The sequence below is a fragment of the Hemicordylus capensis genome, chromosome 2 (genome assembly GCF_027244095.1).
Source record: "Hemicordylus capensis ecotype Gifberg chromosome 2, rHemCap1.1.pri, whole genome shotgun sequence".
NCBI classification, from domain to species: Eukaryota; Metazoa; Chordata; class Lepidosauria; order Squamata; family Cordylidae; genus Hemicordylus; species Hemicordylus capensis.
The window spans coordinates 141,002,416-141,018,282 of NC_069658.1; the positions used below are offsets into that span (position 1 = coordinate 141,002,416).

Consider the following 15,867-nt stretch of genomic DNA (forward strand, 5'->3'; position numbering starts at 1 on the left):
ACTTTTGCACGATATTCTAATTTTTCGAGTTTCACCTGTAAAACCTTTTCCCCCTTCAGACTGCCAATGTTCAGGTCTATCTGTGAAGCGGGTATATATGTGACTTTGTGTTTTGAAGAGAATATACTTCAGACAGTTATATTGAAAGAATAGTTTTAACACAGGTCTGGAGAGGTAACAGTCAGTTTGTGATTGACAGCTAGAATAATTCAGCACAAATTTCACCAGCTCCGTGAGAACCATGAAACTGAATATAAAATCCCCAGCCATTAAAAATCCAGCTACTTTCTTTACTTTCTTTTCTTCTTTATTTCCTAGCTAGTTAATTTATACTTTTGAGCTGCATTTATGAGGACTAGTAGCTTATTTAAAAAAATACTGGATAACATTTAGACTGTTGTGCTAGTGAAAGAGTGATTTAAACATGCGAGTGCGGAGCAGAGGTACACATAGATAATTTTGGAGCCTGGACCTAAAGGCCTTTGGAGCCCACCCCCACTGGAGGCCCCCCTCCCACTGCAAATTAAGCATCATCCCCCTACACACATACACACACACAAATACAAACACAGTATTTTTAACATGTGGGGTATATTTATGCAAATATGCAATAGCAGAAACATTTCAATACGCAACTTAACATATTCCCATCCCCCATTTTTCTTTCCCCACTCCCTGCTCAGTCTCTAAAGCACCCGGCACAGGTCATAATCACACTTGGCCGCCTGGTGCAGTGCAGGCCAGCAGCAACCACACCACTGGGGACAGTCTAAAGAGGATTTGGGAACCCCGAAGGGGGTACGGAGGCTTGGGGCTTTGGGATAAGAGCGCCACTGGTAGGGAGAAGTGATTTTCAGTGATCCCCCGTCTCTCTGCAGCCACCTGTGCTTCCCAGAAATATGAACCTGAGGGACCTTCAGAGACTTATTTTCAAAACTCATGCCTTGCTGCTTGCACAATAAAAAACATGTTTCTGTGAGCACAACATTAGTCTGGATGCTAGCCAGTGACTCGCATGTTTTCCTCTATCTGATTTCAAGAACAGGAGCTTTTACAAAACAACATTAATACAGCAAAATCTGCAATGAAAACACCAGAGGAATACTGAATATTGAAGCATAAAATATACTGGCTGACATATGGACTAACGAAGGACTGGTACAACGAGAGAAGCACTGATGTAGCAACAGTGCTTCTGAAGAGTTCCAGACTAATGCTGCACTGGTGCTAGTGTGTGTGGGTGTAGTGGTGGCAGTAGTGGAACTTAACACTGCACTGGTGCTAGTGTGTGTGTGTGTAATTTCAACAACTGCCCCTTCCCCTGGAAGCCCTCTGTGTCACCTAAAAATATGTCTCTGAGGACAGTACAGCCATCAGGGACATATCAGGGTGACAAAGGGAGCTTCCAGGGGAAAGGCAGGTTGTCAAAATTTGCCCCCACCACTGAGCTAGCAGTGGCACAGAGTTAGTTGAACTTTTCAGAAGCATCAGGACTTCTCCCATTGCACTAATGCTTTGTTAGAATGTCAGCCACTAAGAACTGGGAAACCATAATCACCCTGAAGTGGACATTTCTGCTTTACGTTGCTAATTAATTAATTATCAGTTAATTAATTAGGGTGCAGTACTTGCTGAGCAAAGAAGGTAGGAGATTTCAGCTGACTAATGGAGAAGATGAAAAATATGCAAACATAAGCCTATACAGTATATGTTCAAGGTGAAAGTGCTAAGATGACTGATTGATTTGATACAATACAATTAATCTTAGCCAAGCTACCAGACAACCAGTCTATAAAGATGCAAGAAATGATAAGAATGTGCTCCAGACCAGAAGAAGATGGAGAGGAATTAACAGGTTTCAGATTTTTAAAAGGGACAGTAAGATAGTAATTATGAGCACATTTCAAATTTGAACTATCAAGCAGGAAGTCTGTCATATGTGACAAAGTGCGGAAGGAATGATGGGTGGTTCTAAGGCTGGAACTGGTTATATGGATGCTCAAACTTACCTTTAAGTAGCTAGTTTTTATTGTTGCAGAGAGAAGGATTAAATTACAGTGACCAGATGTGCCAAGACATTGGAAAGAAGTTCAAAGCCATCGACTTTGACTCAAGAAATCCAATGTAGATTTAGAACCCCATGCCCACAGGCCATTACTTCTGTAAGAGAGAAGCAATTTAGGGAAATGCCATATGCAAGAAGAGCTTCTCTCTTTGGGGAAGAGAGGGACTGGGACTAACCTGGGAGCACATCTTTGGTTTTACTAGGTCTGGACAAGATGTCCACGAGCCCTCTCAAGCACACAGGGAGGTTCGATGGCCATGCTCTTCTTCCCCATATCTGGCAAGCTGTTGCTGCTACCTAACTGAGAAGGGGGGGAGGGGGCGGTTTGGTCAAACCAATGCCCCCGATACACTCACAAATAGGCAGCAGTGAGATGGCATCCAGTGTTCGCTCTAATTTTTTCCGTGTGCAGAATGAGTTGTGTTCTGGGCAGGAGTATCAAGGCAGTGTGTGCGGACATGCATTCAGAGTGGGACCTTCCTGATTCAGCCTGAGAGGGATCTAAAATTAACTCAGCGGACATCAACAAACTTGTGAGCGCAGACATGTACCGGTATGCACGCCTTAGAGAGAACACTGATGGCATGCCACAGGAAGGGGAGAGATGCACACCCATGGTCCTCCCACACACCTTTGAAAGGGCCTATGGACATCCAAACCAGCCCATGATTATTGACAGGGCTAATAATTCAATATTAAACACTTTGCATAAATTCTTCTCCCATTTACTACTGCTACTACTTCCATTTACAAGTTGTGACTGAGTGGGTAGTTTTAACATGCATGTGCAGATAGGGTTTTGTTTTGTTTTTTAATTCATCTTGCCTGCTGAATCAACAGGGCTTTTTCAAAGCTGGGGAACGGGGTGCTTACAATCAGACAAATTGGCAAAAGGAGGCTCTTGGCATGCACACTGAAATCAAAAGCAGGTGGTGCCAGATTTGGTAGGATTGTCAAGGTCTTTAGGATCAGGGGAGTGCAAAAGCCAAAATGATAGATACATCAACATGGAAGTATCTTTCATGGATTTTAATGACGTATGTTTAAAACTAGGGTAATTCCTAAAAATACTTACCAGGAAGTAGGATATCTTTTTGGTTTTAAAAAATAGGTCAGCTAGCTTTTGATTCCTTTCCTATTCATTCATGAAACCCTAAATATAACTGCCAACTCTTCAGACATCTTCTGCAGCTGTGTCTGTAACTTGGGCTTGTTCTGCAGCAATTGAGAGGGGACAATGTATACCTCCATACTGTGAAAAGTTTCACCTGCCTGCATTGCAAGTCTCTGTTCAGTGCAGCTCTAATTCCAGTCAGGCTAAACAAACTAAAGTATTTCTTGTCACTTCACTGCACAAAATATATTACCACCTGTTGCAAACTTATCTTGCTGACCCTGCTCTTGTGCATCTAGCAGCAGCCTGAACACACAGAAATTTAGAAGCAGCTTCTTTCTGGCATAGACCTGGAATTATAGGCAAAGCTTCCACCTGCTATATTTCTGCCTGTCAGGCTGATGTAAAAGGCACAAGAGCAGAGTCAATTAAAAAGCTGGCAATCCTACAGGAACAAGGCCGATGAAACACATCACTACATAACCCAGTGGCTGTGAAGTTCATTGGATGATCTTGGGCCAATCATCATCTCTCAGCCTAACCCATCCCACAGAGTTGTGAAGACTAAATGACAACACTGTGTCTGAGCTCTGTGGGGAACCAAATAAATAAATGCAGAGCCACCAATTGCATTCCTTTAGTAGAAATGAGCAATCGTTCCACCATTTTGCTTTAAATTGTTTTCCCTAGGGGAGCAAAAATTGCTAGCAGACAATGCCAAGCAACTGGTGGCTGTGCATGCTACCGGGGGTGGGGGCGGGATTTCAGTGCTTACCCACATTTTGCTTCCTGAGCTGCCCTCCCTTTCTCTCCCCCGCCCCTTCCTAATACAATCACAACCCCAGTTCATTATTTTCTTTCAAATCCCACCCTGGACTCTTTTTATTCATTTTTCTATTAGGAAGGGAAGAGGAAAAGCAGTATGGTATCATTTCACCTTCCTTTCTCATCCGTGTGTGTGGGGTGGGGGGAGCGGAGAAGTTGGACAGGCTGCTGTGCTGCCCCAAAATTTGCCTCCTGAAGCAACCCACTTCACTTGCTTCAAGATAGGGCTGCCCTGGGGGAATCAGGTTGCCAACTCCTCCTCTTACTTCCTCTGTCTCTAATCGTAACTAGCAGCCAATCCCTGGAAGGAAGGCTTCCAAATCAGAGACTTTGTGGAAGTCAATCAAGTACCACCTGGAGGGAAAATGGAGGGAAGGGAACAAGAGAGCACACCAGTAAGACGAAGATCTCTCATTCTTAGGGACCTTCGTGAATTACTCACATCTCCATCTCTCATCTCTGTTCAAAACATTTTTTGAGCATGTTCATTTTCCTCTATTAGTGACTGACAGTCACAACACTCTTGAATTCAATAAGGGAAGTGTAGCAAAAAATGGCTCAGTCTCCTGAAAAAAATAGAAAGGGGGCTCCTTACCATAGAACAGAAAGGCTTTTGTCATGGGATGCTGCTGATAGGTCCTGTTAATGGTAAAGAAGCAGGCATCTGGTCCACACTGGCCAAGCCGTCCAGTTTCCCCTGTAAGTGGAGACCACCACAGCAAGATGGGATATCTGTCCTTGCTCTGCATTCGCTTTGTCTTGCTATAGAGTTCTGGTTTCTTTACAAGTGGATATGCATATTTCTGTCGTACTTGCTCTCCGAGTGCATGGCTTTGTGAAACAGGGCTTTTTGTCATCACCCTTTCAGACTTGCCAAGTTCTACGACCACCTTTTAGAGGAAATACAAACAAACCCCACCATTACTGAGGGCTTATGAAACCGGATGTGAATGTCTCTTCCTGTGAAATACAGCACCTATGCATATCAGTTTAAAGTGAAGGAATCAATGGGCCCCTGGTCAATGGGATCGTTGTTGGATAAGGTGGCATTCTCGTGCAATTTATGGTTTGGGGTTGGCTGGACTATTGATTGATCATCAGTTATGATTAAGATTGCCAGCCTCTCAGTAAACTATACTACACCTGTGCCTTTAACAACATCTTGACTAAGAAGGCATCAGCAATACTTGTATTTATCTCCATGCTGTGAAAAACATGTCTTGCTAATTGTTGCTGATCAAAATGCTGTTAAAAGGTCCAAAAGCAGACTGGCTAGCTGGCAACCTCAATAATACTACAAGAAATTTAACCTCAGTAAAAGTTTAAGCAGAACTATCAAAACTCTTACATTACCAGTATCACAGTGTGCCCCTAATTTAACTCCATATTAATAGCACTCTAGTTTATCCAAACTCCTTATCAATTGTTTTGATTAACCAATTAAACATATTTTGATTGACTAAAAAGGGGTACCTAACTGGACAGTTTTAAAATTATTTTAAATCAACTTCTTACAATAATCTCAATCCTCTCTCTCTCTCTCTCTTGTACCCATGCCTCTTCAAAAATGGTGCTGACTGCAAATGTGCAAACAATGGTGACTATTGAGATTAAGTTAGTAATGACCGTCCCATTAATTTCAAAGGGACCTGAGTTAGTCATGGCTAATCTATTTCACTGATTTCAGTGGTGCTTAGTCATGACTAACTAGTCTGGATATTGTCCATTGTCTGAAAACAAGTAAAGTATGCTTTTTTCTTCAGTACTGTTTTATTCATGAAAAGTTGTATGCAGAGTTTATATTACTAAGATTTATTTAATCCAGTGTCAACCCTAGTGTTGTTTATACTCTCCACCATGAACCAAGGCCATTCAGATATAAGTCTGTATTATTATTTTGATTTTGTAACATATTGAAATGTGATATAGTTACTTAACAACATTCACATTTACATACTCATGTGAACCATGACATTTTAAATAACATTTAGGAACACAGGAACATAGGAAGCTGCCATATACTGAGTCAGACCATTGGTCTATCTAGCTCAGTATTTTCTACACAGACTGGCAGCAGCTTCTTCAAGATTGCAGGCAGGAATCTCTCTCAGCCCTATCTTGGAGAAGCCAGGGAGGGAACTTGAAACCTTCTGCTCTTTAACAGCATCAACATTTGCAAGCTGATAAAACACATTTACTTGGAATGGGTTATTAATAAAGATGCTCTTGATTCAGATGTAATGTCAAAATTTAGTGTTATGTTCACACAGACTAGGGTTTCAGACTCATGCTCTCCTTCCTCACTGCAGTTTCTTAATTTACTTCTGCATTCACTGTTTGCTGTTTCATCCACACCCTGCAAATGATGGATTGCTCAAAGCATAAATTGCCAGCGAACCAGGATCGCAAACCATGGTTTAGTCCTGGCTGCAGACAAACTGTGGTTTGTACAAACTACAGTTTGCCAGATACAGACAAAGTGGCAAACTATCATTTGCCAAGAACTTGGAAATAATTTAAGAAACTGCAATGTGCAAACAAGAAAGGGAGTCTCAACTATACCAGTGTTAGCGCACACTCTTTGGCTGTCTGAATAACTTTCATTATATTCTTTAAAATTTTAAAGCTTTTAACTTTCCACATAAAAATTGGAGCCGTAACAAGATTATCTCTGATCTGCTATCAGAGCTTTTCCTTTATCATATCAATTCATCACTTAACAAGAGAGAGAAGCAGGGACATAAGAGAGAACAAATCAGGATAGCAGACTCCTGATCACTGGGAAGATTGCTGTTTTTCACAAAGGAAAATAACCTATCCTATCTACATCACCAATTTGCATGCATCAATGTATTTTATTAATGAAACTCTTGCAATGAGGGAAGGACATTGAGAGAAACAAAGATTTGAGGAGTTGGGGTGGCAGCTAGAAGGGCAAGCAGAGGAGGAATCCCCATATCCTTTCACTCACTCACACATCTGTTCATGAGAGAGGGGATTAGGTAATTCTACAGCTTCCCTGGTGCCTCTGCTGTGTAGCAGGAGACAGATCCAGGGGCTGTGTTGGAAAATGGAGGGATAACCCTCTCCCCTCTATACCAAAGCATTCCAGTGTCATCACACACCCAATTCCTGCCACCTGCTACCTAGAGCAAGCATCTTCTTTCTTTTCCTTCTAGCATTTCTTAATGTATTCAGATCTCAACTCCCTGCCCTGAGGTGCTGTGGTACCTGGAAAGTGACAAGAAGAAAAAAGATAGCCATAAAGCAGAAGCAGGATGCCCAAAATCTCTTCTTCCTGATTGCATGCATGCCTTACATTCAGGCCTACAGAGCATGCACTGGCTGTTCAGAATTATTCAGCACACTCCACACATGGTTCTACTGTGGTTTCCCTTGAAGACCTGACCCTTCTTCATGGCCATCAGTGATGGGGAAGAGATGCCATCCATGGCAGAGATCCAAGCTTGGGTGGAGTTCTAATCTTCTATGAACAACAATGCAGCCAGCACCTTGCCCCAAGGATTTCTTGGCAATGAATGCATCAGCTAAATCAAAACACAAACGTTTAGAGGTATATTTTAGAGACCTTTGTGCTCTTAAGAGGGAAAAACAAAGAAAGAGTGCACTTAATACTGAATTGAAAATGGAGCTGGGAACCTCAGTGCTCTATCCCTACTAACTTGATAGTGGTGACTTTTTAATATTCAGCAGGGCAAGAGCAACTATCCCTTTTTAACCGAGCACAGCATCTCTTCCATTGGCCCTTCCTAGTGTTTCCCTTGTAGATTGTGAGCCCCTTGGGGGACCATCTGTGTAAGCCGCTTTGAGAACATTTTGTTGGAAAGCCATACCGTATTCAAGTAGTTTACATGATAAAGAGAACATGGAAAGGCTTTCGAGAGGATGTGGGCAGTGCATTCCTTCCGTCGTCAAGTCACAGAATTCAGCTTTCCTGGCCACAGATTGGGGTTATGTGGGGCACAATTTTGGATGCCTTGTATTTATTGTTTTAAGTGCAAAGCACACACAGCCTTGGCTATAATACCAAATGCGCCGTTACTATGGGTCGGTCGGTCCAGATGTGCAGGATTGTGCAGTCTCTCCCTGGAGCAAAAATGTCTCTCCTGCCTCAACTGCAGTTAAGTGGTGCTGGCACTGATGTTAACCATGGATACAAGTTCACGGCTGGAGGGAAATGGCTTCTTGGAGCTTTTCCCTGGCACTGCTCCTGTGTCTTTAACTGACAAGCAAAAATTGTTGGTACTAGTATAGAGGTAAAATAATAGGAAAAGCATTGCCTGTTTAACTTTTATCAGGCTGCTGTTAAAAGCACAGGAGTTGGGGCAGAAAAATTAAGTTGCCAACTTTAATTTTAAAAGGTCACACATTTTGTGATTGTGCGGCATTAATGAATTATTATTATTATTATTATTGCTATTCTTTACTTTCTCCTCCTCCCCTACTGAACTACATGGCCATTTTAATAACGGCAATTTTTTTTTTTAAAAAAGGAACTTCAGTGTATGAGGAGTCTTTTCTTTCTTTCCCAATTCTTTAAAACATGCAACAGTCAAAGGCGGCTTTCATAGCACTGCAACATCCTAGACCGTCACCAGATTGATCTAGCTCTGTGTGTGTGTGTGTGTTTTAAAAAAATATACTCACCCTGATAACTGTTCTTCTTTCTTGTTGTTGCTAGGCTGTTTTTACTTTCAGTTTGCATCCCCCCCCCCCCCCGCTCCGCGACCACCAAGATTTTCAGGATTGGCGTAAAACCTGGAGCGGATCATAGATTTACTATACCAAAATCGCCCATTTGATAAACCATCTGAGAGAGCCAGTTCATGAATATTCCACATTCCAGAGTTTCACGTATCCTGCTTTGGAAAGCAGAGTAGAGGAGGAACCCCCCCTCCCGTTTTTTTTCTGCAAAGGAAAGTTAGTCTAATTATGTTAATTGTATCATTATTTTAGTGAAGACATCGCTTCCTGAAAGTCCCGAGTAAGGAGATCTCAGCAAAACAACAAATTAAATAAACAGCAGAAATCTGGCTTCTGGGACGGCTTCAGGCTTCTTGTTTTAAGAACGCATTAAAGCCCGCGGTTGCGGTTTCAGCCTTGCAGGATTACTACTGCATTATGCTAAAGCGCGTTGCCAATTTGAGAATGAGCTGCTGCGTCAGAAATAAGGTCTTTCGTTCGCACTACATCACATCAATGAAAGTGGATTAATTGCACATAATAATACATGATTGATTGATCAATTATTGTTATGTTGTCACCAACAGTGACTTACAAAATTATATAAGGGACATAGGGAGGTCTTTGCTTCCAAGGAGTTTACAATCTAAAGCAGATGGTAGGGAAACAACAGCGAGAGAGAGTGGTGGGGGGGGGGACACCTGGGCAAATGCTGTTACTGTACTTAAAGCCTGGATACAACTGGAAATTAGGATGTGCAGTGCAATCCTATACCTCTTTACTCAAAAGTAAGTCCCACTGAGTTCATTGGAGCTTACTCCCAAGTACCAAGAGCTATTTGAAAGCCGAGGGGCCACAACCGAAAAAGCCCTATTCCTAGACCCAACCAGCTGAATCTTGTGGCAGGGCTGAAAGCAGGATCTGAGACACCAAATGGAGGGCCCTGGCAGATTCATATGGATGAATGAGGTCTGACAGATACCCGGGCCTCACGCTGTGTAGGGTTTTAAAGGTCAAAACCAGCACTTTGAAGCGAGCCCAGAAGCAAACTGGCAACCAGTGAAGGTGCCAAAGGATGGTTATAATACTCAGGAAGTGATTTGCTCCCATGAGCATCCCAGTGGTGGCCTGTGAATATGCCACTGGGGGGCGGGATGGCGGGAGGCACCTTTAAGAGTAAATGAATTTGGTGCTTTCCTCTGCTCCTGCCACACCTGAATGCTGTTCGGCGAAGCAGTGTGCCACCCAGCAGCCCCTGTGGCGGGGAATCGCCTCCGCCACTCACCTGGCTTCCACAGAGCCGAGCCCCTGCCAGTGACCAGGTGAGTGGTGAAGGTGATTCCCCGCCGCAGGGGCTGCTGGGCAGCATGCTGCTTCACCGAACAGCATTCAGGTGCGGCAGGAGCGGAAGTAAGCACCGAATTCATTTACTTTTAAAGGTGCCTCCCACCACCGCCCCAGTGGCACGTTCACGGGCCACCCCTGGAGCATCCTTGTGGTACCATTTTAGACCAGCTGAAGTGTCCGAACTGTTTTCAAAGGCAGCCCCACAAAGAGATTACTTGCATTGCAGCCATCCAGTAACCAATGCATGGTTGACTGTGGTCAGACAAAAACAGCCCTGCTGGATCAGGCCCAAGGCCTATCTAGTCAGTATCCTGTTGCACACAGTTGCCCACCAGATGCCTCTGAGAAGCCCACAGGCAAGAGTGAAGGTGCCACAGGATGAGAAGAGTTAAGGTGCTACAGGAAATGCCCTCTCTCTTACTGTTGCTCCCCTGCAACTGGTATTTAGAGGCATCTTGCCCCTGAGGCTGGACTAGTAGCCACTGATAGATCTGACTTCTCCAAGTAGGGTCACAGCTGGCATACCAATGGTAGCTGATAGAAAACATTCCAGGACACTGCTGCCACGTAACCCTCCAAAGTCAGTGTGCCTCATGTCAGATCAGACTTTACTCTCTCCCTACACCTGTGCCTGCAAGACTGCTCCACACGGGGGAGTTTCAGATGCTTGAACTGGCCCATATTCAAGGCCAGGATGGACATTACAGCCCTTGTGTGGAGGTCTCCGAAAAGCACTTTCTGATGGTGGCACCCCACATGGTGGGTTTGCCATTCCCCCCAAAAGAAAAAGATCCATTGATGTTATAAGGCTTAATTGCACTCGACATTTCTGCACTAGGACAAGTTTCCACAAGGGATATGATGAAGTAGAAAGGCATGGCCATTCATTAATCAAACTTAATTTGTCTATTTCATTTTTATCCTGCATTTTTTCACTCACAGGAGCCTCTAAAGCAGCTTCCAGTCAAAGATCATAAAACACACACAAACATAATTATAAATGATCATTATAAAATACTTGAAGTATATTAAGTAGTACTTATACTACTACTAATAACAACAGCAGTAGCAGAAAGCAGCATAAGTTCAAAGGTACATTCTTCAATTCTACATTCCTGGCAGAGCTTTTAAAAAAATAATCTTCACCTTTTTAGACCTAGTCAATCTAAATGGCAGTTAATTTCAACATGATCACGAATTCCAATGGGAGATTTTATGGGGTGACTGCATGATGTTTAAACACAGTGAGGCTCTCCACACAAGCAGTGTGGAGAGCCTGCAGAGGGTTTGCTGGGCAAGCGGGCTTGACCCGCTCTCCCTACACATGAGCACACAGCTCACTCTGGAAGGCCACATTGGCCACCCACACAGTTATCAGCTCTGTCACGGAGTCGGTTGGCACAGCAGGGATCTTCCTAGCATGCCCCATGCAAGTGTGTAGGGCATGCTGGGGGGGGTGATGCCAGGAGGCTTGTTGTAGCCTCCCAGTCGAGGGAATACTCGTGAGTAGCAGCACAGCAGTACAGAGCCTCACCGCCACACGATCTGGAAAATGGAGTTAGAGCACACTCTGCTAATCTCATTGGGGGGGGGTGGCATTTAAGGTGACTTGCCGCCAGGAACTGCATGGCTCCCAGCAGTTCACACACGCGGTGGAAACCAGGTTCGCTTTCCTGCACGTGAGAATGGCCTCATTGTGTAATTTCTTAGTGCCACCTGCTGGCCACACTTGTTATTTTTGCCCAAGTGCAGTTCCGCCACATGTGTATAAAATCCGCTTTAATTGCCTGAGAATGCCAACAACTCCTAATTCCTGATATATCTTATATAACCTCCCCTTCTACCATTTTCACACCCTGCCCAAAAGAGTTTTGCAATTGGTTGCTCATTACTTCACAGACTTTATCTGTGTGATTAGGAGGTGTAAAAGGCTGAACTCACTTCCTAACATGCTTGTTACAAGGTGGTAAAATATGCCCTGTTTTGCACTCAAAGAGCTTTTGGTACAGTGGTTTTTGCATTTCTAATGCCTGGATTACAACTATTTTTTCTGGTTATAATTTGCATTAGTCAGAAATTGCAGAACAAGGACCTTAGGAAAATTAGCTAATTGACAGGCCAAATTCTTCCTTAAAACAGGGATTTTCCTATTCTGTGACACACACGCCGCTTGGATCTTGTAATGACCAGCAATTCATCCTGGGATAAGTGGTCACAGAAACAATACAGCAGGGTTGTTAACTATGGTGGAGGCAGCTAGAATCCATAGAAACCCAGAAAACTGTAGTCCTGTTTAGATATTACAGTGTACATGCATACAGTTGTCTGTACATATCTACATTTTTGTGTGTGAATGACTGTATATGTGTTCATTTAAAAAATGAACCTGGGTACAGGCCCCCTCAAATATATGGTTCTGATAGGAAGTGTACCTATGTACATGTGTTGAACATAATGGGGATGTCTCCTAAATCTCATATAACATTTTTAGTAGTATTAATCCATTAAGCAGCTCACCATTAGGTACTTTAGTATTGTGATTCTTTCGTCCTACATGGAATAGTTTGTTTAAAAACCCTGTTTAAAGATTCATGTTTTCCTGGCAGAGCAAAAGCACTCTCTCATTTACTGAGGTGATTATTTATTTAATTAGTAGGATTCCAAGAAGCCTTGGAGGGATTTAATGTGTTGTCTCTGCCAGTGATCCTGTTGATGGCCTGGTTGAGAATTGGAACAACTTGCTCACCAGGGCAGTAGACACGATTGCTCCTAAGCATCCCCTCCGACCTGCTTCAAAACTGGCCCCTTGGTTTACGGAAGATCTACGGGGGCTGAAGCAGCAAGGTAGGCGGCTGGAGCACAAGTGGAGAAAGACTCGACTTGAATCCGACAGATTATGTCATAGAGGGCATTTAAAGATCTATGCTCAGGCAATACGTGCAGCAAAGAAGCGGTTCTTTTCTGCCCATATTGCTTCTGCGAATTCGTGTCCAGCAGAGTTGTTCAGGGTTGTGAGGGAACTAGTATCTCCCCCCCCACACACACTCACACCTTGAACAAGAATTTGGAGTCGTCAGTTATCCGCTGTGATGTGTTTAAATAATTTTTCACAGATAAAATCTCTCAGATACGGGCCGACTTAGACAGAGGCTCCACAGTTAATTTGATGTCTGAATTGGAGGTGTCCAACAACTCCTCTTATGTGGTTTGACTGGATTGGTTTCAGTTTGTGACTCCTGAGGATGTGAATAAGCTGCTTGGATCGGTGAGGCCTACCACTTGTTCTCTTGACCCTTGTCCAACATAGCTTGTTCTAACTAGCAGGGAGGCTGTTGTAGGAGGCCTGGTGGAAATCATAAATGCTTCTCTGAGGGAGGGCAGGATGCCTCCTTGTCTCAAGGAGGCAATCAGACGTCTTTTAAAGAAGCCTACATTAGATCCCTCAGAGTTGAGCAACTATAGGCCTGTCTCCAACCTCCCATGGCTGGGCAAGGTAATTGAGAGGGTGGTGGCCTCTCAGCTCCAGGTGGTCTTGAAGGAAACTGATTATCTAGACTCATTTCGAACTGGCTTCCGGGTGGGCTATGGGGTAGAGACTGCCTTGGATGGATTATCTCCATTTGGGAATTGACAGAGGAAGTGTGACTTTGTTGGTCCTTTTTGACCTCTCGGCAGCTTTAAATACAATCAACCATAGTTTCCTTCTGGAACGTCTGAGGGTGTTGGGGGTGGGAGGCACTGTTTTACAGTGGTTCCGCTCCTACCTCTTGGACAGATTCCAGATGGTGTCGATTGGAGATTGTTGCTCTTCAAAATCTGAGCTTAAGTATGATGTCCCTCAAGGCTCCGTATTCTCTCCAGTGATTTTCAACATCTACATGAAACCACTGGGAGAGATCATCAGGGGATTTGGAGAGGGATGTTATCAGTATGCTGATGACACCCAGATCGATTTCTCCATGTCAACGTCTTCAGGAGATGGCATATCTTCCCTGAATACTGCCTGGAGGCAGTAATGGGCTGGATGAGGGAGAATAAACTGAAGCTGAATCCAGATAAGACGGAGGTACTTATTGTGCGGGGTCAGAACTCCAGAGATGATTTTGACCTACCTGTTCTAGATGGGGTCACACTTCCCCCAAAGGAACAGGTTCACAGTCTGGGAGTACTTCTGGATCCACACCTCTCCTTGGTTTCTCAGGTTGAGGCGATGGCCAGGGGTGCTTTCTATCAGTTTCGGCTGATATGTCAGCTGCGTCCATTTCTCGAGACCAATGACCTCAAAACAGTGGTACATTTGTTGGTAACCTCCAGACTGGACTTCTGTAATGTGCTCTACGTGGGGCTGCCTTTGTATGTAGTCCGGAAACTTCAGTTGGTTCAGAATGCAGCACCCAGTTTGGTCTCCAGGTCATCTCAGAGAGACCACATTACTCCTCTGTTGATGGAGCTATGCTGGCTTCCAATAGGTTTCTGGGCAGAATACAAAGTGCTAGTTATAACTTACAAAGCCCTAAACGGCTTAGGCCCTGGGAATTTAAGAGAATGTCTTCTTCACTACAAACCCCACCACCCATTGAGGTCACTTGAGGAGGTCCGTCTCCAGTTACCACCAGCTCGTCTGGTGGCCATACAGAGACGGGCCTTCTCGGCTGCTGCCCCGAGATTGTGGAATACGCTCTCTGCTGAGATACGATCCTCCCCCATCTCTGACTACTTTAAAAAAACATCTGAAGACCCATCTCTTCACCCAAGCTTTTTCAGCTTTTTAAATTTGTAGGTTTTAATTTTATACTGTTTTTAAATTGTTAAACTGTTTTAACCTTTTATATTTGTTTTAATTGTTTTTATGTCATTGTTAACCGCCCCGAGTTGAAAGTTTGGGCGGAATATAAGTTAAATAAATAATAATAAATCAATAATTTATCATATTTATATACCACCTGATATATATTTATATATCTACACTGTGTACATAATCCAAATTATATTATAAAAATAAAATAAAAACAATTAAAACACTTTCACAGAATAAAAACAATTTAAAAATTCACAGACTAAAACAAAACAATTTCAGAGTAAAACAAACAGTTTTAAATTAGTTTTAATTAAAAGCCTGAGAAAACAGGTGTATTAACAGATGTGTGATTATGACATCAATGCTGCTCAAATTCCCTGCAGCCTTCTGATCTGTGCTGGAGGACTGACTGAGTTGTGTGAACTTGTTTTGCACTGATTACTGAAAATGACTGGAAAAGGATTTGTAAAAGAAAATTCAGGAAATCTCTCATTTGTAGGTTCCTGCATGATCACAAATTTCTTTGCTGGCAATGAAGATTACATAGCCGTAGGAGTGGAAAGGAGAGGAGTGAAGACCACAAGGTCTTCTGTTTCTGTCAGGTCTGGTTAAATCTGCCCCCAGGGGATGAGAAATCTCTTGAAAATAAAGGACAACCATTACTAAACTTGAATGGAGGTAAATAGAGAAACAGGATCAATCACATAGGCCTTGTCTCCTTAGCAGTAACAGTGGCTTTTCCCTTCATTTTACCACATGGCTCTGTGGTTGCCAGGAGTCAACACCGAATCGAGGGCACAACTTTACCTTTTACCTTAAGACTGCTAGGCCTCAGTGCTCCTATTTGACTTTTACAACCCTCCAACCTTGTACCTCATCAATAGAAAGGACTGCTAAGTTCTTTGTAAGGACCAGAGGGTCCAGGACTTTTAAGCAGACATCCAACTGCTGCAACCTTACCTACCATATGAAGATAGTAATATGAAACAAAATGAAGCAAGAGGCCACTGTCAT

The 15,867-nt window shown here is 43.3% G+C and overlaps 1 protein-coding gene across 7 annotated transcripts in view; it reads right to left on the bottom strand.

Annotated features, from left to right (window-relative positions):
- FUT10 (fucosyltransferase 10) overlaps positions 1 to 15,867 on the bottom strand; it is a 34,874-nt gene that overhangs the window by 14,242 nt on the left and 4,765 nt on the right. For 2 of the 7 annotated variants that reach the window (XM_053294447.1, XM_053294453.1), the window contains exons 1-3: positions 8,673 to 9,828; positions 7,236 to 7,552; positions 4,600 to 4,894 (exon numbers count right to left, since the gene is read on the bottom strand). In XM_053294447.1, coding sequence (XP_053150422.1) covers positions 4,600 to 4,894; positions 7,236 to 7,316 — 376 coding nt within the window. In that variant the 5' untranslated portion in view covers positions 7,317 to 7,552; positions 8,673 to 9,828. Of the gene's footprint in view, positions 1 to 4,599; positions 4,895 to 7,129; positions 9,829 to 15,867 lie in introns of those variants that run through there. The other 5 variants (XM_053294449.1, XM_053294450.1, XM_053294452.1 and 2 more) reach the window with 5 other exon arrangements.